Source organism: Salarias fasciatus, chromosome 7 (assembly GCF_902148845.1).
Source record: "Salarias fasciatus chromosome 7, fSalaFa1.1, whole genome shotgun sequence".
In the NCBI taxonomy this organism is placed as follows: domain Eukaryota; kingdom Metazoa; phylum Chordata; class Actinopteri; order Blenniiformes; family Blenniidae; genus Salarias; species Salarias fasciatus.
In genome coordinates, this window is record NC_043751.1 from 22,156,439 (window position 1) to 22,183,373 (window position 26,935).

Here is a 26,935-nt window from a genome sequence, read left to right on the forward strand (position 1 = left end):
GTCAACAGGAAGTCAGCCTGATTTTCACCAATTTGTGCCCACATTTGAAACATTTCCAGAGTGAACTTGTACAATGGAGCTGAGCCAAATTACCTCAAATTTTCCAGTTGATAACACAGGGATTTTTGAGCTAAAACCGATTAAGTCTTCCCGAGTGTGTGGCCATGGCCATGCCGCAAAGTTTGATAATTTCAGTGAAACAAGAAGTGCAGTGTAACCAGCCTGAATATGGGCCAATCGGCTTCGACCTTGAAATATTGGAGCACGTATGATCATATTGACACTTGGTAACAGCTCCTGCTGGACAAAGGAAGCGTAAACAGGCTGAACATCGGCCTCAAACTTTACACGTTGCTTCAGAGTCCAGGCCTGCTGACAGCGACATGACAGCATTGACACTGGGCCATAGCACCACCTGCCCCTGGTTCTTTAGAGAAACCTTTTTTTTTTTTTTTTTTTTTTTTACCATTACTGCAACTTCATTGATACTTTCTCACATACATGTTATGCTCTCTCTCCCACACGTTCATACGCACACTGACAGAGGTATTGCTGTTTGAAGTTACTTAGCAGTGGCAGTATGAAGGTGATACTAGTCAGTATTTTATTAATTTAGTGCCAAAAACAACACAATTATCTCAAGTCACTTTTACAGAGTAAAACCCAACTTTTCCAACTTTGTAAGTACTCGCCTTGTTAATTGTTAAAGTAGTTAATAATTCAGTTTGATAAGGTATTCTATTTTGCATTGTATGTATATTAAAGAAGTCTTTTATATATTAATGTTGTTTTTCACGTTTATTTGTTTATACAGTATATGACTGTGGATGTGTGCAATAAACATATTCATTTGTTGGAACAATTTAAAAGTCGAAGTTTTGCTTGAAGAATTGTTCAAAATATAAGCTGTTCTCCACTTTGCATAATTTGCTACCGATTACAGCTTAGAAAAAAAAAAAAAGATCAAATCTTTTCCTACATTTATTTTCCCTCCATCAGTCACAAGTTATTTTCTTTACTACTTTTGAAGGTGTATGCTGGTCAAGCAGAGCTAACAGCATTTTAAACATTGCAACAGAAAGTTGAATTCAGACAGAAAAATGAAGATGAAAAAACAGCTGTCTTTAAGTGTGTGTGTGTGTCTATATGTATAAAGAAGAAGCTGCAGGTTTTCCATTCGTCCAGCAGGGGTAGCAGTCTGATCACCTGTTGCTGGTGATGTGTGTGTGTGTGTGTGTGTGTGTGTGTGTGTGTGTGTGGAGGCAGAGGTTGTTGATAAAGACATCTTTGCTGCACACAGGCTGAAATGAACTGCCTTTATTTTTCCTTTCAATGACGTAAATGTTATGTTGCAAAAGGCCAGTGTTGGCTTTATAATAAAAAAAGACAGATGATGCTGTTCTCCTGTTGTTGTTGTCTCTTTTTTTCCCCCTCCTTCCACTTGGAGTGGCTGCAGCCTGTTTGTTTACCCACAAAGGGCCTCCCAGTTCTTTGTATTTTTAGGTCGACCCTGCTGTGCGACCTTCCCTGCGGACTTCCACCTGAAACCCCCTGATAGGTGCGCAGTCAGGTGTGTGCGTGTTACAGGGATGAAGGAAAATTAATGCTGGTGCATGTGCACGTGTTGGCACCCAACTGGGTGTGTCTGGGCCAGAAATGAAGTCGGTTGGAAACGATCTCCCACTGTCAGGCGGTGCGTTTGTCTCGGTGTGGTCCAGGGCCCGAGGACGATCCATCCGCCTCCTTCCCTCCGCAGACACATGGAGGTGTGAGCTGAGGGTCTTTCTGCAGGTGTGTGTTGGGCTTCATGCCTGTGCACATGCCCGTGAGTCGGGGGACACCCTGATCCTTCCGTCAAATATTAGCTGTCAATATTTGGACCTCCTTCCTGCTCCCCTCGGCTCATTAGGCGGCGGTCTTGTGATTTCATGGCTCTGCCCGGAGGGCTCCACCGGCACAGGGCCGGTGTCAGTCATCTGTACGGACGGATGAACTGCTAATTTGTGTGATATGAAATGTTGACACTGTTATCGTGTTATATGTTGCAGGTCGGAACAATACCGGAGTGGTCGATAACAATAACAGGCTCGAGGATATGAAAGGTGCAAAGGTGGGAGACGAGGGTCTTTGGGCAAGAACAGGCACAAACAAGCCGGAGCAGTTTGGTTTGGAGGTGATGTGTCAGTTCACATGAATTAGAAACACTTTTTCTGTCTTTTTTTTTTTTCATGAAGCTGACCCTGTGGAGGTGTTTGTTTGCAAGAAGTCATTTTGTTATTTGTTTTAAATGTAAGTTACTGCAATTCATCTTTATATTTATTTCATTTTGCTCGCTGATTAAAAAGTGTTACACATCACTGAACGGATTCCAGCTGACTGTAGGTGAAGGCACTCTGGACAGGTCAGCTCTCCATCACAGAATCACCCAGTAACACACACATTCATATCTACAAGCCACCAGTTAACATACATATGGTCACATACATACGAGTTATTGCAGGATCATGCTCTGCATCTTGTAACCAGATGATTAAATCAATAAAGTCATACTGATCATGTTGCTATGTAAAGAGGCAGAAAGTCCATCAGGGGTCACTGGGTCGATCTGTGGGGCTAAAACCAGGACTAGGAAAAACGTCCGCAGTAGAAATCACAGCAGAACCAGACTCAGAGATGGAGGCTTCTTTCTGGATCTGTTCACAAACATTTTGATCCGTTTTTTTTAAAGCTGCTCTTATCTCTAGACCTACACTTTGAAAAACAAAAAATAAAACAAAGTGACTCCTAAAATATACAACAGATCCTCACATATTGGCAAAAAGATAATGGCGGGTGGGGGTGACGGAGGTTTGATTCTGCAACTCCATGACTGAAAGAATTTACCACATAAATAAGAACTAAATGAATATAAAAATGTAATATGGGCAAAATAAAGAGCAAGATGACAGTAAAAGTCTTGCATTCATGAACAAAAGTAATATAACGCCCATTATCCTTTTGAAAATACAGGAAATCTGGGATTGAAGCAAACATATTTCATGTGTGGCAAACAGTGATTGAATGAGAAATCACTGCGGGGTTTTTTTTTTAGGGGGGGGGTCAAATTGTTACATTGAAACTGGTGATACGGGATTTTTACCTAAATCTGGAGGGGTTCCATCATAATTGATCTCAATCATCGTCAGCCCTCTCTGGCAGCCCACTGCCTGAGGCAGTCGTCCACTGTGCCTGTCCTGTGGCTGCACCTCTCCGCCCCCTGCCAGTCGCAGCATGGCCGGGTCTTAGTCTTTGTGTCTTTAACGACCTCAAACTGAACCTCAGTGTTGATTCAATGCTTTATATTAACGTGTTTCCATGATCTTACGAAGCATTTTGTGTTGACTTGTCTCCGAATAGTGCTCTAAAAATACAGTGCAGTATAACGATATACAGCTTACTTTCCAAAGCAGATGGGGGCTTTACGATCCGGCAGGACAAACCGGGGCACGAAACCGTGACCGCACACAACACAGACACAGCAACTGCAGTGGAAATCTCCAGAGTAATAAAAGAGAGGTCCTTCAGTCATCAGTGGCCATTCTGTCTGCTTTTTATATGTCACACGATAATGAAATCTCGTCCTGGTAAATCTTTTGTGACCTTTTTTCACTCCCCGTGTATCCATATGAGAATCTGCTCTTTCATCAGCAGCATGACAATATATATATATATATATTTTTTTTTTATTTCATATTTTTCTTTTACCTCGATTTAAGTACAGTAACCTTGAACCACCTCCTCCTCTTCATTTCTGTTCAAGTCTGAGAATCACACATAAATCCAGTAGGGTGAGGCTCACTGATGGGGATTTCTGCAGCTACAGCAGCAAACAGCTGTGTCGGAGGGGATTCAAGGTAGGGTTGATCAGCCTGAAGAGGAGTTTGGTTGGTTTCCTTGAGCAAAGAGAAAGCACGTCTGGGTCAGCACTGACGGCTGGTGTTGGCTCCTGTTGGTCCATTAATGCGCGGTACTAGAGCCTCCCTGCTACCCTCGGTTGGCTGAGTGGGCCTTCAAAATATGTGAAAATTCAAGAGGACAGGCTAGATATGGAGCAAACCAGGAATAATTAAAATGCAATGACATTTTCGATTGTTGGATTTTTGTAGCATTATCATAATGGGTTTTTTTTTTGTTTTTTTTTTTTGGTCCAGCTGGTCTAAAAGATGATTAGTCATAATTTCTAAAGGCTAGTACACATTTATGTAATTTCCCATTTTGGGGTTCGGAAAAGATAAAAAGGCAGGACAAAGTAATTTAGGAACCAATATGTAACTACGAGGACTGAAGAACAGTTTGTTTTTCATTTTCCAGGTTATATTTATTCAGTTACAGAAGTCCCGCGGCGATCAAAAAACTGTTGAATTTTCCATAACAGGGTTAGAGGGAAGCAGTGTTGGGTTTTTGACTGACTTGTTTTACTGAAAAGAGAAAGAGTTACAAGTTGGTAGACTTTAACTTCAGTTACGCTTCTTGTTATAGTTTTGATCTGAATAATTAAGTAGCTACTATAGTTTCCATCATACTCAAGACTTATGCTAACTGCGGCAAACTCACTCTAATGGTTTAATTAAGAGTTAAAGGAAGTCAAAGTGACACATCGCTGCCACCCAGTGCACTAAATTGGCATTACTTGAATCTTGCTGACCGCACCTTTAACTTAAAACTCAACATTTATTATGACTATCATTATTATTTTTGACTGTTCGCCCATCCATCTGCTATTTCATTACCCAGCTTGTGGTTGGTTGAAAAATATTATGGGGTTAGGGGGGATAGGTACACCTGGCTGGTCTGTTTTCTTCATCATTTTGAATTTTTCTAATTTTTGGAATAATTTCTAAAGGCTTTACAGCAGGATGGTTATTTGAATGAATTATATTTAAACACTGCGGTGAAAGATGGTTGCCACTCACTTACTCTGGCTACATACATCACAGTCAATCAGGCAAGAAGAGCAATTTGATGCCAAATTTAGTGCAGGAATAGAAGACGGACACATTCAAGAGCCACTCTGAAGGGGAAGCTCCATCGTGTCATACAATCCAATAATGGAAGAAGAATACCTGGGAATTGTGTGCAGCGATATGATACTTTATGTCGTTCTCACTCACTAAGCTGGAAGGCCAAAACAAACACGACCAGACATTGAATTTTTTTTTTCATTATGATCCTCCAGTCACCTCACCTCTCCTGAAATCCACTGAGAAACACAAAATGTGTGCTGAATGAGAGACCAGGTTTCTACCCCAGTGGTTTCTCGCTGTGTACCCTCCAACTGTCAGAGCCCCCACAGCACTGTGATTTACGGCTTGTTTACAGTTAGATGAGTCGACACAGAGCACCCACCCAAGTGCACCACGCCACCATCTGTATTCATACCCCTGAAAAAAACAAAAATCTCCTGCAATTACACAAAAAAAAATCCAAAGGGGGCAGTAGAGTTTCTTAAGAAGTAGATCTTCTTTTAATTCACTTTCAGCAAGACAAATATAACCAAGTCTGAGCCACATTCAGAAAGGTTTATTTTTCTTCTCAAGCACAAATCACCATCTGTACACCTTCATGGCTGCTTTATTTATCTTAGAGTCATTGATGACAGTGACAAGGGAAGGTTACACCCTAGACAAAGACAGATAAACAGTCTGAGTGAGTGAGAAAACACATGCAAGCACAGGGAGAACATGCTGATCTGAGGTGAGAGAGCCAAACTTACCATCTTAAAGGAACTGACTGTGCCTGGGACCAACTAGAATCAGGGTAAATGGCAAAGTGTGTTTTCTTGGTACGGGACATAGGTGCTCCACATCAAAACTATTGAATTAGTCTTTTCATCTTTATGATCGGATTTCAATAAAGTTCCTCATTTAGTTTCAAATGGATCATCATTTTGATCTGAAAAGCAGACCATAACACATACATTAGTGTTGCCTAAAATTTTTACTTATCTGTGACATTAAGAGAAGATTAGTCAGGATGTGACAGTAGAAATCGCTTTCACACAGAATGGCCGCCATCAGACATGAGCTCCAGCTGTCACTTTCACTACTGCTGGGCAAATGAGCCCAAATAATGGCATAAAGTACATTTAAGATCTCGACTGAAGGCATTTAGCTTAGTTTATTTGATGGTACACGTCAAAGCATCCACATTTTATACCTGCTTTAAGGTCCCAGTTTCGGAATGTTTCCCAACTACGTTTGGGTGAAGAACGGTTCACCACTCCATTACAGAACCGATTCAGAAAGACACACAATCACCAACAAATACAGGCAAGTGAGAGCAAACTATTACACCATTTTATCCAATCAAAAACAAAACATATCTACTGAAAAGCATTAGAACTAGACAAAAAAAGTTGTGTTCTACTGTACCATATTTAACTTTGACTTTTACTCCTTCAACTGTTGCCTTCTGCTTTGAAAAAAATGGTTATGATAACATGCTGCTTTACTCTGACATGCAACACGTACATTTCAATAATCCATGGTGAAAGCAACAGGTCTTGTTTGGACTGCTCCAACCGTATTGAACACCCCTAAAGATGCCTGGTGATGTAAGGTGTTAGTTGCAGAAGGGGGAGCTTTCATCAATCAAACTTGTTATTGCAGCCCTTGATAGTCAACACCTTGAGCTGTTGCCAATTTGTTGCTTCCTTCTGTGGGAGGAAGCAACAAATTGATGTTTGTGTGGCAATGTGCACAGATGGTATGTGTCAAGGTAACAGCCACATGAATCCCAGGTTGTCCAATGCCTTGAAAATACTGTGAATCCATGATGCAAACACCAAGCAGGCAACAATCAGTGATGTGAAAAAAAAAAAAAACCAAGTCAGGTTGTTTCAGTGCTTCATGCACGAAGAAGACCCTTTCAGCAGCAAAATGGTGTTTGCATAGGCGAGACTAATAGCAGATCTCTCGAGGGTCAGTGAATTCAGTGGGTTTTACTGTCAGCGTGTTGAACTTTTTAACCTGCTGAGTGTTTATGGTCAATAACGATGTTCACATCGCTTTGTGCGAGTCACAGTAACATCCACGTGATTAATTACTGAGGTTTCCAGAGCCTTTGAGATACTGCACATCCCGTTCTGTAATCCACGTAAACGGAGAATGCAGCAGGCCAGTCGCTTGCAGAACGAAGAAGAGCGTATGAGTCAAGTTGACCCCTTTCATTGTTCCATGGCTTGATGCCCACTTGACGGTTGCAGGAATTTTCTGCATTAAAGTGGCGTTCGCTCAGGCATTGCTTCTGACACCTTCAAACTTGAGGATCTGAATGGTGTCAAGATGAAAACAGATCCGTCCAAACTCAATAGATTGGACGTGTTATTCCAGCGCTTAATTTCCTACACCTTGAACTTTATGACCTGCTTTTTTCTTGTGGAACATCCTATTGAAAGAGGCCACAAATTGGCGTTGCGCTGTTCACGTGGATGGTGTGTGTGTGTGTTAGTGTGTGTAATAGCAACATCCACATGACTGCCAAGGTTTTTCGGAGCCTTCCAGCTACTGCTTCTATCTGTACTCCATGTAAACGCAAAGCACCGACAGACCATCCACATGTGTGAATTACAGGTGGTCTTCTTCCATTTATCCCTGGTTTGATGCCTATTTTACTTTAAAAAAAAATAGAAAAACTACAATAGAAAGGTGTTTGCATAACACAATAACAGCACCCACATTTTCAGCAATTTGTTGCTTCTTTCTTGGACAGCACGAGATCCAATTCTTGTCACTCTCAGGAAGCCTCGGGTGCCAGTGACCCAGTTTTTCTTCCTCACACCACTTGTGGCAGGACAGAAACAGCCTCCAAAGACCCTGTTGTTGGGAGACGCTCCGATTCACTTATCCTGCCCTCTGATTTCCGTGCCTGTCAAAGTCTCTCGTGCCGTTAGAGTCGTCTTGCTCCTGAAAAATCATCTCCAGGAACAGGCTGCCAAAGACTCCACACCCACAGACAGGTGCCTTCATAGCAAGAAAATCAGTGTTATTCCTGTGGTTTTAATGTTGGGTCCGATTTATGTTTTTAGTCAAGTCATAATTTCTATTGTCAACATGACCACACCAGGATAGAAACTACATTTGGCACAGCACACCAGGGAAAATGGAACTGGAGCTGCTCAGGAGTGTTCACTCAAACCACTGTCAAATGTTCAGTTTACCAATTTAGGTATAAAACATGATGATGGTTCTGCTTTTAAGATTTAGGTCGGTTATATTTAATGAAAAATAAATGCACGAGACTGTGTACAAATTGATTATGGATGCTTATGAAACAGTGTTTCAAATTGGATTGAGGATGGAGTCAGACTGGGTTTTCAACTCAGTTTAGTTAATTCAATTAACTTTTTTTTTTTTTTAACTAATTTTCGGACTGATTTCACTCCGAAAATTGACTGATTAGTATCAGTATCACATTCATCACTATATCCAGAGCTGAGAAATACTTAAGCTTTGAAAAAATATGAGACTTCTAAGACTCCACAGGGACAGTGAACATCACCTGATAAGAGAGGATCAAAAATGTGATTCTGATGCTTTGGACAATTTCAACATTGAAAATGAAAGGTAGCTGTTAAAACTAAATTTACTTTGCAGACCCATCTGCTGTGATTATGATGGATTTGTGTGGCTATTGTGCTGCAGATGCAAAAGCCACAAATGTCTCTCAGTTTTCACATTTTCATGGGTCTGACTGGTGAAAACATGTGTGTGTGAGTGTGTATGTGTGTGTGTGAGTGTGTGCACGCGTGCATTCAGAGGCGGATCCGTGAAGACGAGTGCTGCAGCAGGAAACACTTTAGTATTGTGGCCTTTTATGGATTACATTGGTTGCACTGTTGCCAAGACGACGGCAATTAGAAAAGACTAGGTTACCAAGCTGAGAGCGGTTATGTTTCCGTAGCAACCAAGGTCAGGGAGAAGGCTCTGAGTTTACCTGATTCTCAGGAACGAGACAGACACAACCCGCTTGTCATTGCACTAAAAGGTGGGAGGCATCGGGTTCGTGTAGTAATCTATTTTCTCTGCTTAAACTGATGACTTGAGCAGCAACGACAGATTTCATTCACCTGAGAATCTTGTTTACTTATTTTCAGGAAAAACTGATGGAAAATGAAATGATTTTCTGAATTAAAAAGCTTACAATAGTAGTTTTTTTGTCCAGCATCATTAAATGGCTTTACACCACCCACCCACTTTTTCAAATTTTTATAACTAAGTTTTCATGAAAAAAATGTTTTATTTAATGAAATAACCTGTCAGATATTTTTTTCTTCTGAAATTTCAATAATTTTGTTTCCATTTATTTTATTTTTTATTATTATTGGGGGGGGGGGGTAACTAAATACAATTACCTGAAAATGGAAAAAAAATCACAAAAATTATATGTTATCATACATTTTTAATACTTCATTGTGTCTGCTTTGCTCAACAAAACAAACAAAAGGATGAGTTTTACTTTAATTGTGCTTTAATTGCACTTGTGCTTTTCTGATAATAAATTCTACACCATTAAAGTTTGAAAAAGATTTAGAATTATTTAAGAGGCTCTGTTTGCTATGGAAAAATTTCCTCTTTAATTCTCTTTATGAACTCAGAAGATGGGAATTAGGAATGATAAAGGCAAAAAATTGAAGCAGCAGCCCAAATTTCCATTGGAGTTAACCAGATTTGGTAATGCTGTTAAGGCTGGAGGCTTCATTGGCAAAATGTTTCCAGGTGAAAAAAACACAAAACTTTCATTGTTTTTTGGGTGTTCAGAGCCTCTGAAAATACAGCTTTTTTAAAAAAGCTTAATTTTCGTGGAAACGGGTGAAAAACCTAACCTTTTGAAAACGCTCGGACATCACGATTTCTTTGACACGCTGCTACTGGGCATGTGCGCTACATGCATGACGGGATGGACAATAACAAAAATGGCGGCCTCCAGAGTGGCATGACCCGTGTAAGCAGTTCAACTTCATCATCTGTCCCTACAGATGTCTGTGTACTCGCCATTATTAACTGTTAGAAACTATCGTTCTCTGCACACATGCATGTGGTTTCATTACAAAAAAAACGCGCAACAGCACCCACTAGTGGCCCAACATGACAACTACATCGTTTTCAGCTTTTCTGACATTTCGGTATGAACAGACATCTTTTTTGAAAACATTGCTGTGTAAACGCAACACTTTTATGAAACAATACAAAAAAGGAAAAAGCTTGCGTTTTCGCTTGAAATATTGTCTTTTAAACATGGCTTGATTTAAAAAGTAGAATTAAACCAGGTAAGTTACTGAAGTCTGTTTCATGCTTGACGTCATCAGCAATCGGCAGATTGATTCTAACATATAGATACATTTTATAACACACGTCTGTTGTTGGATTGAGTATCATGTTACAAAATGGATATTTCCAATGTTATAACTGTTTTTTAATATAAGTGCTTTTTAATTGGAATTCAAAGTTATTACAGTTCAGGGCCTTATTTCCCGCTGGTCAGTATAACAACTTCCACTCATGATTACTGATAAAAACATTTTCTGAAGGGCATGTCAGAGTTGAGAAACAGCTATGGGTGAGATGATTTCAACAAAAAAAGTATATTCATATGTATGATGTCTTTTTAATAGCTGTTTCAAATTTCGAAGAAAAAATCTTCAACTCCTTTTAGTCCAACTTTTCAGGAAAATGTACCTTGTCAATTCAAAAGAAAACTGGTCAAACTGTTTGCAGCAAAAATCATACTTTGTTTAAAAGTAAGTGAACGTCAATATGAGTGTGAACACGCTTAACCAGGGTGAACGAGTCCAGAGTCCCTTCAAAGTTTTGATCATTTGTGGGTAGAGCGTGACAGTATCTCGGGATGAGTACCGAATTTCGGTAATTTTTTGGTACCGACCGAATTCCCGCTGAAGTACCGAGTATCGATTCACGGGAAATCCGTCGGTACCACATTTTGGTACCTGAACGCACTTTTTTTTTTTTTTTTTTTTTGACCCTGAACGCACCTTGACATTATGCATCGGCAAGAGCGGAGGACACGGCGACGCGGTTACGTGGGTCCAAAATCTTCGGAGTATTTTGACTCGCAGACCGGGATCAAATATATAATGTACCGGGAGAGCGCTTCTGCGGCTTCTGCGATGGTCGCTCCCGCTGCATGTCACTTCCTAAACAATGCTCTGCACATGCGCGAATCGAAACAAGAGCGCGCATCGAGGCGGCGACTCGACATGATATGTCATCACGCAAAAGCGGTCCCACGTGGGTTTTGATTGGCATTATGACTGCCCAATTACGAGTTGGAACCATACAATTCTGATCCTCCAGTATACCTTTGAGTGTTTACTGTAGAGGTGCCTGGTGCTGCTAATGTGAAACATTTTATACAGTTATTTATTCTGAAAGTCGTTTGTTACTGTATGGGCAGCAGGTGCAAATGTGAAACATTTCATACAGCTATTTATTTTGAGTCTATTTTTATTATGTTATTTATTATTGTTATTTATTTAAATTTTTTACTTTGTCCCCACACACATTTTTCTCAAGTTCTATATTGGAGTTATTTCAGTTGATGTTATTGAAGCATAAATGTTGAAAATTCTGAAGTTTTGACTATTTTTTTAAATATACAAAATAACTTTAATTACCAAATGCATACCCCCCCACCCCCCCCCACCCCAAAAAAAAAAAAAAAAAAAAAAGTATCGAAAACAGGTACCGAAAAATACCGGTATCGATTCGCAGGTACCGAGTATCGGTATCGTATCGATTCAGATGTGAAAGGTACCCATCCCTAACAGTATCTATCTCTTCAGACTCAAGGCCAGTCGGACTTCTAATTTTCTTGCAGAACATCCAACAATGTGCGATTTGTATTCAAACTGAGTGATGGGACGTACGAGTAAATCCACGCCGTTGAGCACATTTTGTGTGTGTTTGCGAAGACGAGGACGGCAGACAGCGTGTCCTCCTATATGTGCGCCTGTCTGTGCCCGCTGTGTGCTCTTCCCGTAATTAGTTGATTATCACAGCTTGTTGTCACACACCAGCTTACACAAACATGCTATAATGACAATGACATAACATGGCCTCCTTAAGCCTTGATCTACCAGATCGTATTTTCTGAGCCAAGCAGCTGCATAAAACTGCTCTCGCGCTGTGTTGATTGTCTCTGTCCTGTTTTTTTTTTTTTTCCCCCCCCTATTCTCACTCCTCTCGCTGTTCTCTTTATCCTCGGCTTTTAAATACCTTCTTCTCTTCCCCTAAAAGCCCTGTTAGTCTGTCAGACACACACGAACCAAGCCAGGTCCACTGCGGTGTGTAACCAGAGGCTATGAGAACACTTAATCCCCCAGCACCTGCTTCATATACCACACTGACCTCCCTGCAGCTGCCCGGGCTTGTGTGTGCACCTTTCTGCCCTTATTATGTGCTTATTATACATGTACATGTCAGCGCAGTCAACAGGAGTGGAAGTGTGTGTGTGTGTGTGTGTGTGTGTGTGTGTGTGTGGTGGTCAGGGGGAATTATTCAATTTGCATTTTTGTACATTTGCTTGTATCTGCTTGCATTCGTAATAACATTTTGAGCTAAACAGACGTCCAGTGCTTCAGTGATTATAGAGCAGATGGACCCGCAGTATAACGACTACATAATGATCCCCCACGCCACGGCAGAGCAGACCGCAGGGATCAAACATTCAAATTAAATATAATGACACTTTCACTCTTTCTCTCTGTATGCAGATCAAATCACTGTAATATCGGACAAACGATCTGGTGTCCGAAACGACAATCAATGCAGCAGAATGCACCTTGTGGCGTATTGCGTCAGAATATCTTCGCAAAGGTGGTGGAAAACCTTCCTCTGTGATTTTCACTCGTATTGACACGACACACCATCGCACAGATTCGTCAGTGATGCAAATCTTCCATTCCGCCACGAGATCGATCTGGTGATGATGAAGTTCGGCGGATTCATTGACATGTTCAGAAACCCAGTGCGAGACGAGGCAGCCTGAGACGGAAGGTGGCTTCCTGTGGTCATAAAGATACGGACGTTCTGCAGGAACACTCAGGCATGCTGGGAAAAAAAAAAAAAAGGTTCTCCACACCCATTACACCACCAGCATGCCTTCCATGTTATTCATACCAAATTCTGCCCCGATGATCCATATGTTGCACTGGAAAAGAAACGCTTTTCGTAGCTGGATTGTTGTACAGAAAGAAGAATGATGCCACTCTTTCCTCACAGTCCTCACAGGTTCCAGTCCAGGATGTTCTGTGAGTTTGCATGTTCTTGCTGTGCACATGTGGGTTTGCTCGTCATTTCTTGCAAAACATCCATGAAAATCAATTCCATAGAAAAAAAAATTGTTTTGAATTTGTATTTTCTTCTCCAAAGCAAAAGAAAACAAGGCAGATATATTGTAGAAGCAAATTAAACCATTTCTCTTCTCAGCCCCAAACATAGAATACAATTTATTAAAATTTTATTTATTTTGTGCCAAATACAACACAGAATACAAAATTTTCTCACAAAATTGGCTTCACATCGAGACACTTCCATTCACTTTAGGTTTGTTACAAGTAAACGCAAATACTGAAACAACTTTTGGTTTATTCTTGATAATTTTATCTCCCATCAAATCAGATGTTTTTCCATAACTAGGCCATTAAAATCAAATTTTAGCTTATATATGATGATTGTAGAACTGGCAAAACAATGGACCTTTCAATGAAATTCTAATTCTGTGTATGAATAAAAGCTAAATATATAAAAATGAAAACAGTGTGCAAATGTTTAATGGTTTTATTTTCCTAAAATATATACAACTAAAAAATGAAAATAGACAATAAAGAGTAAGAACTATATAAAATGACCTTTCTCCACATCCATGCGAGAAAGAGAAAGTTTGCAGGATCTGTTTGGTCGCAGACCAATTGAATAAGCAATTCAGATAAGAATGTGCACGGCAGGAAAAAAAGAAAAAAAAAGAAAAGAAAAAAGAAATCACCTTTGGTTCCTTGGAAGAGATCCGGCTACCTGTGGCTCCCACCTCTGTCGCACATCAATCACTCTCTCCACATCTCCATTTACACTTATTCCAGCCTCTCCTCCCTGCAGGACTCTTTGTTCGGCGGAGGAGAGAGGAGGCCAGAGGAAAGGACAGATTAGCTGCCGCATGGCTGAGGGGGAGGAGGAAACCGGCGTGATGGCGGCGCAGAGAGACCACGAGCGGAGCGCTGCTCTCCACCTGGGGAAGAAGACGGCCTCGGAGGGAACTAAGTGTTTTGTGCCTCTCGGCTGGTTCCCGTATTGTTCCCAGACGCCGGACGGGCCGGAGGGGCCGGAGGGGCCGGAGGGGCCTGCTTCACGTCCTGACTGGCTCCTCACGCACACACGTGCCGCATGTGGAAGTTGACCACGTACTCGGCGTTGGTGCGCTGGACGGAGATGGCGAAGGGCTCGAAGGGGTGGAAGGTGAAGGCCACCAGGCGGCGCACGGCGTGGTTGACCGGCCTCCCCAGCAGGCCCGCCTGGATCTTAAACTTCAGCAGGCCGGAGTCGCGAGCGTAAAACCTGGAGCGAGAGCGGGAAGCGAGGTTGATCCAGAATACCGACCAACACTCGATGACCCTCAACCCAATCAGTCCAGCAGCACAACCTGCTTTTCGTTTCATTAAGAAGGAAAAGCACAGGCGTCACTTTGGGCGACGGCTCTGTTCTGTTGGGAAGCCGTGACCGTGAACCGGAGCAGAGCAATAAGAAGAGAGCGAGGGGACGATCTGAAGCTGCGCTGTCTGGAAGTTACATCATGGTGGAACGCCAGCTCCTGAGCTGTTTTACGACTAACTAAATGTTCAGAGGATCCAGTCTGTGGTGAGATTAGATTAGGAAATGCAGCTACCCATCAGAACTTGTCTTTAAAACTAAATAAAATGGAGAAAAGTCACAATCACATCACAAAGTTTCCCAGCAGCTCCGTCCTCTTCTACGAGTAGGAAAGGTAAAATTCAGCAGGCAGTAAAGTATCTTTAATCTCAGATTCTGAAGATTGTTTATTTCCATAACAGTTGAGAATGTGGTATAAAATAGACACATGAGAAATTAACGTCCAGCTGATTTTTGTTTTGAGCGTTACGTCTTTAAAGTCAGGCGTCTGATTGTTTGCTGTTCTCCACGAATGCGACACTCTTCCAAATGGGAATGAGATTAAAAGCTTTCCTACGGTATTCTGACAGAGAAACTCCTTCACTTCTTGTGCCTTGTTGATATGTAGATGCCCCTCAGCATCTGAGCTGCTGGCACAACCATGATTAATAAACAAATATACTCATAAAAAAATCAAATTATCTAGAAATATTTTCCCCAAACCTTTCTTTAAAACTCATATCATTAATCACTGTTATCATTTGTGACCTTTCATCATTAGTGACATGTTGGACACTGAATGAACTCCATTTTAAATTTAAAATATAATAAACATGAAGCAATATGCAACATACAAAAACACTGAAAAAATCTGAGGGTGAAATATAATGAATCAAATCAGAAAAACTGAAAAAAAAAAAAAATCTTTGCATATTTTCCGACTCCAGCTTCCTAAATGAAAGCATACTTCAGTGCTTGCTGGTAATTTCAACATTTCCTGGTTGTGAACCGTTATTCAGGACAAAACAAGACATTTCAGGCTGCATCTCAGGCTTTGGGAAATGTATGTTGACATTTTTCAACATTTCCTGACATTTTGAAGAACCTTTAGTCGGTAAATGGGGGAAGTGATTAACAGGCTCATTCTGAGCAGAATAATTGCTCCACATCTGTTTCAACCACTGATCCGTCGCTCTGAAATCAACTGTGATCACCAGATCCAAGCTACTCTGCTCTGATCTGAGATGGATTCAATGCCGGTTGACGGATTAATGTAGATTTTCTTGAGTTTTACTCCAATCAATTTGACTGGAAAGTGGTTAAAGTGGAGTAACAGTAACACACGCATATCAACATTTAGAGGACAAAAAAAGAATCAAATATTGCATTTTAACATATGGAAGTCTATTTATTGATTCTGTTATGTGTCTCGTGTCGAATACTGATGTGAGATTAAAATGCGATTAAAATGCAATAATTACTACGCCCTTAATTATTTTGAATAATTGCTTAAATCCATTCCCTCCACTAATTAGAACCTTGATGTCTCATAAAATGGAAAATAACTATTAAGCCGTGAGCGTCCGTCGGGCCGCGTGGCCTACCTGATGGGGTGGTCCCCGCAGGTCTTGGGTCTCTCCATCACAGACACCCACTTGTCGTCGTAGCTGAAGAGGGAGAGGTCGAGGTAGGGGCTGCTGCTGTAGGACTGGGCGCTGATGGGCAGCTGGCCCAGCAGCCGACGCACCGCCTCCGTGTGGCCTCCGTATTTAGCGTTCACTATGGTGTCCTTAAACCTGCCGGGGGTGAATTAGCATTAGCAGCAGCACGCGCTCGCCACCGTGTCTGCCCACCATCTGTAAAAAGCTTGATTTTCTTCTTCTTCTTTTATATATATATATATATATATATATTTTTTTTTTTCTCAAAACCTCCACTTGATTCAAAATACATTTGTGTTTATCGGTGGGGAAAAAAGAAAAAAAAAACCTTTGTGAGGCCATTCTTGGCTAAATTATAGTCTTGAAACTGCACATTTGGAGCACTCAGTAGTCTCACGATTCCACCAGTTTCCTCTTTTCTGTTCCACTCTCTTAAGCGCCACATCCAGATTTCCCATATCTGCTCTGAAATTGTTTTGTACGACAGCGTCTTCGCTCTCACTGGACTCCCCCCGTTTCCCCGTCCTCCGCCTGGCTCGTGGCGGACCAAAGCCCCCCTGAACCCGGCGTCGCTGCCAGCCGGTCCTTAAGAGGTACAAATCTGGTTTGCTGAATGTGCTCACCGGCTTTCAATTTTTTTCCCCTTCTCCTTCTTTCCAACATCAATTTTCACCACTCTGAAATCCAATTCTGAGCTCTTTTCCTCACTCAAACTGTCCTTTATCTTCTGGTCCTTCCTCGGGCCCCCGCCCTCGCTGCCTCACCCTCCACACAGGATTCTGTCACCTGCACCGGCGAGTGGAACCGCCAAATTTGATCATGGCTCCTCTGGCCGCCCTGATCGTCTCAATGTCTCTTTTCTATATCCAGATTAAGTCCTAAAACGCCCTCCTTGCCCTCCTCCTCCTCCTCCTCCTCCTCCTCCTCCTGCAGGCGGTGGCTGATGATGTGCTTCACTTCTTCACCGCCGTCTTCAAATCCTCTCTGACATTTGGCTGCGTGACATCAGGTAGACCTTTTTTTTTTTCTTTTCCATTTTTCATTCAGAAACTAAACCCAACAGCCACTCTCCGGCACAATTACTGTCAAGTAGGTAAAAAGACTCAGACTCCCTGTGGTCTACCTGTCATTTCTTATTCAAGAACAAGAGGATAAAATAACTACAATAACATGCTGACTTTATCCATCTTCAGGCAGCATATCAGTACATTTCTCTTCATCTCTGGTCCTTGTACTTCAGTCAGATAATATTTTTTTTGATGAATTTATATGATTTTCAACGACCTTGTGATATGCACGCATGTAATTAATATTATCTAACCTGGTAGAGGATGACCGGGTGGGAAGATACACGACGTACTAAATGCTGAAAAGATAATAAAACAATGTCACCGTTCTAACTCAGCAACAACCACCAACCTTGCACTGTGTTCATCGCCATCCTCGAACTACTGCACTGAAAACACGCCGTCAGACTCTGAAACACTTTCCTCACAACAGCCATCAAAACCCTGAACACCGAGACATAAACGACTGCTGGTAACTGATCTGCTTCAACGAACCAAAACCGAATGTTCAATAACACGGTTTTCTATCTATTGTGTTGCCTATTGTCAAAATGTGTATTATTTTTTTACATTCTCCACCTCGTGATTACTTATTGATGTTGTCCTTAAGTGAATGCTTTAGCTTAATTCTGTTGGAATTTGTACAATAACAATACAAGAAATCAATTCAATTTAATTTAATTCAACTATTTCAACCATTTGCAGCAGAAAGCTAAAAGAGAAGTGACTGGAGGAGGTACAGGCTTTCGGTAGGAGGAGATCGATCACTGTGATTTGTGTCGCAAATATTTGGGAGTGACTGTAGTTATGGTGGGTTTTCTCCAAACAGAGTTAAGCCAATGAAGACAGAGCAGAGTTTGTTTGTGGAAACGGTATTCAATCCAGTTCATCTGAGAATGCAGGTTGCCACGGTGCATTTAAAGAAGCTCCAGTCAATCCAAACGGATTAAAATAGTCCATTTAAATGGTGCTTCACGTCATTGTTACTGTAGAAGGAGCTGAAGGCCTGTGGCAAATACAGGCACAGTTTAAAAACTGTTAAAGCACATTTTGCTCTGGAAAACTGATGTACAGTTAACTTTTTACAAAAGTTACTTCAATGACAAAAAGACTATACAAAGACTTCAGCAAACAATAGTATCTAAAAATGTTACAACAACATCTGTCTGCCTCCTTTATACTGCAGCTGGAACAATGCTGAACCACTACTGCTTCCATCAAGGCAGTATGGATGAACTGTTCACACTATCCACTGATAAGACACATCTGGAGCGCCAACAGAAGGTGATCTGCAAGTGTTAAGTAGCAAAAAAAATCCCACATCAAAAAAGAATGAGACAACATTCGTCCGTAAAGCTGAAGCATCTGCTCTCTTCTTATGAGAAATGGAATCGTACCAATCTGTGGAAATTTGGTCCTGTGCCTCTTTGTCAGTAAACTCTTTCCCATTCGATGCTTGGCGTACCTTCTCTGGACCTGCCGGGCGTAGTTATTGGACGAGGCGGAGCAGGGGAACTGCACCGCCTGGCTGTGCAGCGTGGCGTTTCGGAACAGGTCGCAGAAATTCTCAAAGAGCTCCAGCAGCTGGTCGGAGGTGTTCTCGAAGACGGCCAGCACCTCGGTGGACACCATGTTGTAGACCACGAAGAACGACGGCTGTGTGGGAAGCAAAGAGGAGGAGCTGTGAGGGGCCCGAAGGCAGAGAGGGCTTGCCACGTCGTGGACGTGCGTCTCTTCAATCTCGACAATGGCCTTGAAGAGCAGAGTAGCAGGAATACTGACACGGTCATCCTCACATAACGAAGCATTCAAGGCTACTTCCAAACACAATATGGTACAAGTTTTAACGTGATAATATTCTTATTCTCTTAAATGGTAAAACACAAATGGCTGATGAGCACATACGTCAGTGAAGTGAAATATCATGTAAATAAAGCAAATGTTAATTAGGTCTGCTTGTTGTCACAGTGATTGTGCTGCGGCGCAGAATCTGCAGCACTGACGTGTCCTTGGAGACCTGAAAGAGGAATTCCAGTTATACAGCACAGGCAACAAAAGAGCGACAGCGAGGGGCACAAAGAGAGCGGAGGGAGGAATCCATACTTGTGTTTGTGTGTGTGTGCGTGTGTGTGTGTACCTGTGAGGGGTCGGTCACTCTGAGTGTGACCACGTCTTCGCTGGTGTATTTAATGAAGAGGTGATGCTCATCAAGCAGCTGCATCTTCCACATCCTCAGCCTCCTCAGCTGATCAAAAAACTGGAAGAACCTGACGCGCATACAAAGAAATTTCAGACCGAGACCTGGAGAGTTTTACACACTCCGCCAATAAACACTGGACATCATTATTGTGGCAGACTGGACAGCGACGGCAGAGTTTATCCACTTGTACTGCGTGCCATCATACCGAGCCATGTTGTGCCAGGTACAAAATGTAGAAGTCAATCACTTCTCCCTGAAAATACATCTCTTGCTTCACTTTATCTCAGAACGATGTGTTACTGATGTGCACACAACCCTATGGGATAGTTTACAGGAAATTATGATAAAAATGACTATAGGAAGGTGATAAAACAATCAAATAATTTATCTTCTATCTGTGTGAGTAACAGATTCATCTCAGATGTTTTTGGATGGTGGGAGGAAACTGGAGTAAAGACACGAACACACAGGGAAAACATGCAAAATTTACAAAGAAAAAGCCACAAAGTTCAAATCAGTAGTAGGAGTTTTCTCGTTTAGAGGAAAACATGCTGATGACGACAGAACAACTCTTTGTTGCAACTGATTCTAACGCAAATCCAATAATGAATACTTATCGCTGAAAATAAACTGTGGCGTTAATAAAAGAGCCACAAGCATGTTTCTATGAGAAGAAAACATCACACAATTTCAGCGTCCGCCAAGCGAGGGTCAAGGTGTGTGTTTCCTCAGAATGACTTAACATTCTGTTGCGTGAGTTCAGATAATGAGAGGAAAACGCTACTCCGAGAACAAAGAGAAGAAGCATCAAAGCAGCTGGGAAATCATGTATGTGCAGACAGGGAGGCTGACACGCAGCTGATACAAAATAAACACAGAGGATATAGGTGAATGTGCAGTAACGTACAGTCAAAAACCTCTCATGCTGATGGAAGAGCGAGTGCAGGGTTGTTATAAACCTCTATTTCCACTACACAGAAGGGATGCTAATGATGAAGCTAACAGCTGATAAAGGCAAATTGATCTGTACAGCACCAATCACACACACGTGCCTTAGAAAAACATGAAATAAGCTTAAAAGACACTAAAGTGAAATGCAAGACACAATGAATAGAAAGTTTGAGAAATTCTAAGCATTAAAAACTAAAATGATTAGAGAAAGGTCAGGAAACAATAGCATTTCAAGGCCTGATTAAGTGACTGAAGAGATGAAGAAATCAACAAGCCAGGCAGAGTGAAGCCGCATCATAATCGCACACTTTGGCTTGAGTTTTAAACGTAGTGGCTTTTGCAGTAGTAAACTCATATTTTATCTAGTCTCAGTTATTCAAGACGCCGTGCCGGGAGCATGTGCTTATCAAAAGACTCGTGAAAAACGACAACACTTACAAAATGTGATTCCAAAAGCCGATATTTTAAAAAGAGGATGAATAGACGACACATTTAAGGACATAAAATGTGGATTCAGTAAAGGGATAAACCTGAGTGTGCAGGCTGTGTCCTTTGGAAATATTTGTGAAAATATTCTGATCATATGTTTTAGGCATCTTTTCTGTGCAGATCAAAACATGAATTATCAAGATAGAAAATATTTTTTAAAATATGCAGCAATACAAACCTTCACATGACACCTGACAAGAGTCTGCTCAGGTGAACTAATCTCGCCACAACTTTCACTTTTAAATTGATGCAGCAATGCTGAAAATACTCTAATTTGTAGCAAAAATATGTAGTAAAAGTGTTACCTTAAAAGTGAGGAAAACCTTAGTAAAGTAACCATCTGCACAATACTTTACTCAGCCTCAGATCAGGTCACACAGCTCTCTGAAGCCACCGAAGGCCTTCATACCAACTTTTTGCTCCACATGAAGCACAGCATAGTGTCCAAAATATCACTGAGTCAAAAAAACCTACACATATATCAGTGATAATGGGATTCAAGCAGATGGAGTCTTTAAAGCCACCCCCGCAGCGAGCGCTGCAGCCACTGCTGGCACACTACACAAACCATAATTATCCTTCACAACTGGATCTAATCAGCTGTGTATTTTAAACTTACACCTGAAGTCATTTAAACATTTGACCTCCTCCTTTTCTGCGTCAGTTGCTGCACAGCAGTTTCTTATAGAATAAATGATGCTGGGAAGCTATTAAAGCTCTACAAAACATGCTAAGTCTGGGTCATAAGTGATGCACAGGATCTGTCAAAAGAAAGGGAAATGTGATCCAGGAGAGCGCAATTCTGATACTGGAGGGACAAGGAGCCATGTTTTTTTCAGCATCTCCCTGCCTCAATCCTACACGTGTTGTAATGAAGCACTGCAGAAACCCTTTGGAATAGTGACACACTCCAATCCGATGTGTTGGTGCAGGAACACACTGACACACACAGGAGTGCTGCCCTGTGTAACATCACTCTGCTATTACTATCATTATGGCTCAGTTCAGTGGCCTCTAGCGTTACCTCTACTTTTTGATCTGTGTAACAAAATATCAATGTCTCCCAAGTTGTACAAATGCACGGGTGAAAGTTGCTTCCACAGTGTGCAGAGATTCCCATCAGGTGTGTTTTAATGAATGCCAGCTTCTGTGGGGAAAGTGTCTGAATGCCTTTTAAAGGAACTGTTTCACTTTGTGCTACACAACAGTTATGAAGTGGCTTGGACGCTCTTCTAAATATGCTTTTAGTAAATGCTTAATTAGCCACTTCTGCCCTTTTAAAAGGTTATTTAAATGTTCTTGGTACCTGTGTGTAATGAGAGAAAATCTGGCATCAAATATTGAAAAGACAAAGCACACCACATCAAATCATATTTTCAATACGTAGGAGATCAGTTACTATATCAGGTTATATTTAATATATTTTGCACAACTTAGTCGAGCTTCTGATAACAAAGGAAACTTGTTCAAACATAAAAGGCTTTACACAGACTTTACAAGACTTTAGACAATTAAAAAAAAAGTTCATCTTCTGTATGGTAAATTCTAGCACAAAGTAATAACCCTTGCATAAAGACTTAATGAACCCTATTAGACACATATGCAGAGTTTGCATGTTATTTCTGTGCATACATGTTTTTTCCCTTTTGCAGCAGTTCAAGCAGAATTGGCTCAAAACGGACAAACTGAAAGAGTGCAAATCACCAACTATCACTGCAGAGGTGGCATGATTTCAACAGGTAGCTAAAACACAGCCAAAGCTCGATTAAGCTGCATGTTTTTGAAGAAATCACCCAGGTTTAGCGAGCTTGCCCTGAAGCGGTGGAGTCCTTACCTCCTCTTGGCGGTGGCGCTGCCATCCTGCTCAGCCCTCCTCCACAGGTAGACCAGCAGCCTGTGCTTTAGGGAGTTGATGGTTTTGTCGGTGTAGAGGCGGGGGAAGCCGGGCTGGCTCTCCGCTTGGGCCTCCGTGTAAACCGCCGAGAGGGTTAAAAGGTCGTCCTCATAGCAAAACCGTCCGATTGTCCGAACGTCCAGAAACGTCCCGTCTGCAGTCACCTAAAACAGCGAGAGAGGATCATCATCTGGCATCTTAGCGAGGGTGTTAAAATGTAAACCTACAGCACTGAGGTTGAAATGTAACTCATTCATTTATATCAGCATTTATTTTTATTTTCTCATTGTAGCCGCATGAAGTGGGCTCTAGTATTTGTTCTGCCTGTGATTTCCGTAATATATCCAAATTTCTTGCAGATTCGCGCTCCACATGCTGAACCCACTCACCTGAAACACATGAATTGTCTGCTGCTGCACTGACAGCACAGCCAGGATGTTCCTGTAGAGGTAGAGACCCTGGTTGTGTGACAAGATGATCTTGTCGCACTTAAAAGACCTGGTGTCGCACAGCCTGCCGGTGTGGAGGTCGATGATGTGGAGAGAGTAGTCTTCCAGAGGGGATCGAGGATTCGGGGTCACAGATTCGTTGTTGCGATACACCTGTTAGGAAATAAAGCAGGCATTAATTAATATTTCCATATCTTAACCTCAATATTTGTTGTAAGTGAATGCAATTACCTCAAAGAAGTATGGTGGCGGCTCCTCGGGAACGTACACAGCCGACCCGACGATAACGTAGCGGCAGTCATCTGTGAAGAGGCTGCACTCCCGGTTGAGGTGTTCTCCATTTGAGGCCACATTGGTGACATGGAGTAAAGAAAAGAAGCGCTCAAACAAGCGGCCTCGGATGTTGAGCAAGCGCTGGTCATTGGCTGTTAGCAGAGTTTCTCCCTCCTGACCCCTCAGCAGGTCCTGAGCAGCCTGGCAGCCCTGGTATTCATAGATCTGCAGAAGAAAAATTGGAGGTTTGTATTAAAATTGTTGCCTTGTAAACTTCAATAATTAGGCAGATGTATTGTTGTGCTGTGGGAAGGTGAACTGGGTTTTCTCATTTTACCTCCAGAGATGTCTGGTCAGATGAGAAGGCAATGAAGCAGCGTCCATCCGGTGAGAACTTCCTCAGGAAGCAGGGCGGCTTCTCCACGTTGACCACGGTGAAGTTAGGGAACAAGTTTTGGTGGAAGCAGCGCACCCTGTACCAGTGAGCGCCAGGTCGGCCGGAGCATATCCGACGCCTCTCGAGGCGATGGACGACATTCTGATTCTGGATGCGTCTGGGTTTCAGGGTTGGGATGTCCTCGTCCATGGCTGAGGTCACAGAAAGAAATTCTTCCTCTTCCTCAGTAGGTAGTCAGTAAAATGGAGAGTACAAAGACGGCTACATCACAAACCCCATTGTTTTACCTGTGTGAGAAGGAGAGTGGAAGAGACAAACAAATCTATGGATCTGTTGATTGAAAGATCAGTCAAATTTACAAACTATATAGGCAAACTCTCTCATTTCATTAATTAACACGGACTTTGTTGAAAACATGGTACGCAAAAGTAGATCTCTACATGGGATTTAGGAAAAACTTCAGCACACAGATTTAGTTTTTTCTTTCTTCTGCATGAATGTTTAGCATGACTGTCTGATTTTGACTGAAGGTGGGCTGGCCAGTGCTGTTCTGGTTAATACACTCAAATTACAATGAAGATTTTCCTGGTTTAAATTTGGCTTGGGGGCCTTTCTATGTGGCGCTTTGTGTCCCTCGTGTCATACTGTAGTTTACACCCTAGGACCAGAAGAATACATTACAAGCTGATTGTCGATTGGAAACTACCTGTAGTTGTCGATGTGTGTGTGCACCCTGTGATGGACTGGGGACCTGTCCAAGGTGGACTTTGCCTTTATCCTTCGTCAACTGACATCAGCTTCAAAACTCCATGGCCATGAGTTAGACAGAGAGGTCCAGAAATTGATATTTTGACTCCTTATGAAACACAGTACAGGTATTTACATGATAAAAGCCTGTATTAAAAACTTGCAGTTATTTTAATCACAACACTGATGCCTGCGTTTCAAATGACTGACTTCAAAATCTTACATTTTGTTTTTATGAAGTTTTGAATGGTCTCCAGCCTGAATACATCTCAGATTTACTTGCAGAATATGAAGCGTCCAGACATGTCTATTCACCCTAGAAAGTGGTTAAAAGTAAAAAGGGGTACTTCACTTCTTCGGGCATTAAACGATAACTTTTACTTAATTTACAAATTTCCTCTCCCTTAATCATTTTTTGAAATACTTTCTTTTAATGTATTTCATACCCTTTATAGCCTAGTTTCATGCATTTCCTTTCCTTTCCTTGTAAAGCACTGTGAATTAATTCGTGTCTGCCTATCAGGAATGTTCAATTTGAGCCGGAGTCGACACACACACACCCACACCCACACACACACGTTAAGATTTTTGTAAATATAAAATGAAATCCTTCGCATAGGGAGAAGAAGGATCTTTTACGCGGAACAACTAGATTAAGCTGTAACAGTACAAATGAAGTGGGGATATCTTAACGCACCCAGACTTCTTAACAAAATCCACCATGGCGATAGCCTTGACCGTGTATAAAATGTAAAAAGCTGGATACTTACTTTTTATTAACCTTTTAAAAGCTTTCCGGTTCCTCTGTGTATTCCAGCCCCAGAGAGCCAAAGAGGTTAACTTTGTCCAAATACACTAAGTAACAATTAGCTCATTAATATCGGTCCTTCAGGTCCCGGAGCTGTTTTCTCAAAGATGTTCAACTTCAATTCACTCATTCAATTTCAAAGCAGATGTAGAAATGGAATTTTGAGTAAAAGAAGCTTTAATTTGTCACATTTGAGCAGATATTAAGCCCCCGGACGCCTCGGGAGCCGCCATGTTTGTTTGTTGTCACAGTGACGCAGAGGAAGTGAAGAAGAAAAAGCGGCCTCTGTTTCAAACAGCGACACATCATCCCCGACAGGCGGGAGGTGGTATTGCACGCCGAAACGTGCACAAGATTCAATTCAGTTCAATTTTATTTCTATAGTATAAATATTGTCATTTCAAGGCACTTTTACAGATGAAAAAACAACAATTCCACATGACCAAGCATTGGCAACAGTAGGAAGGAACAGCTCCAGTTTCACAGGAAGAAACCTACAGCTCTACCTGTCAGCTTCACATAGAAAAGTCTTAAAAGAAAAGACAAAGACTGTGTCAGCCTCCCTGACTGAAACCGGGAGCTGGGTCCAACAACTACTTTTACTTTTAACCTCCAGTGAGGTGCTTTAGTGGCAAACATTGCAAGCAAGTCATTGACCCTCCTTGTGTTTTTTTTAGCAATAATTCAGCTCTTTCTTAAATTCATTTGTGAACTGTTATTTTGCAACAACAACAAAACATTGCTGTAACACAGCTTTGTTCAATTTGATTTGTCTTGTTTTATTTGATTTTATCAAACTGTAATAGGCAACCCAATTCATTTATGCTTTTTGACTGACTTATGCTTTGATTTCATTCAGTTTTCACCAGGTTTGTTTGTTGTTGTTTTTTTTTTTTTTTGTTTTTTGTTTTTTTTTTGTTTGTTTTGTGGTTATTTTTTAATAACCTGTACAGCACTTTTGTTTATAAGAACATTTTTCAAATGTGTTCCATCATCAAACTGACTCAGTTACATTTATTATTTACTCCTTGTGTTCATTTTCTCTTGCAAAGTTTGGCTGTATCTATATGTACACAAATAATCAGAACCAAAGCCTGATCTGAAAAAAAAAAAAGAAAGAAAAGCTTTATCCAAATACTTTAAGGCAGGGTTTGATTTGAAGAGAAATTGATTTCTCAACGATTGTGGCTGGTATGTTGATACAAGCATACGCTCATGCCGGAGTTTGGTCCAAATGATCCTTTCTGTGTGGGTTTTACTCATCAAAGCAAGACTTGTTCATAAGATGACGCTGTTCTTCAGCATATAATAATTTAATTTT

At 41.4% G+C, this 26,935-nt stretch overlaps 1 protein-coding gene across 2 annotated transcripts; it reads right to left on the reverse strand.

The window, feature by feature from the left end:
• Window positions 1-13,513: 13,513 nt before the first annotated feature.
• On the reverse strand, window positions 13,514-25,841 carry det1 (DET1 partner of COP1 E3 ubiquitin ligase). Of its 2 annotated transcripts, XM_030097253.1 has the most exons (9): window positions 25,577-25,841; window positions 24,000-24,346; window positions 23,621-23,887; window positions 23,330-23,542; window positions 22,881-23,104; window positions 19,544-19,673; window positions 18,872-19,062; window positions 16,283-16,474; window positions 14,417-14,606 (listed from the first exon to the last, which is right to left on the reverse strand). In XM_030097253.1, the coding sequence occupies exons 2-9, from the start codon at window positions 24,246-24,248 to the stop codon at window positions 14,417-14,419; spliced, it is 1,656 nt and encodes a 551-aa protein (XP_029953113.1). In that variant the 5' UTR covers window positions 24,249-24,346; window positions 25,577-25,841. The 2 variants fall into 2 exon arrangements, with proteins under 2 accessions (XP_029953114.1, XP_029953113.1); XM_030097254.1 differs by lacking the exon at window positions 25,577-25,841 and having other exon boundaries at window positions 13,514-14,606; window positions 24,000-24,248.
• Window positions 25,842-26,935: the final 1,094 nt, after the last annotated feature.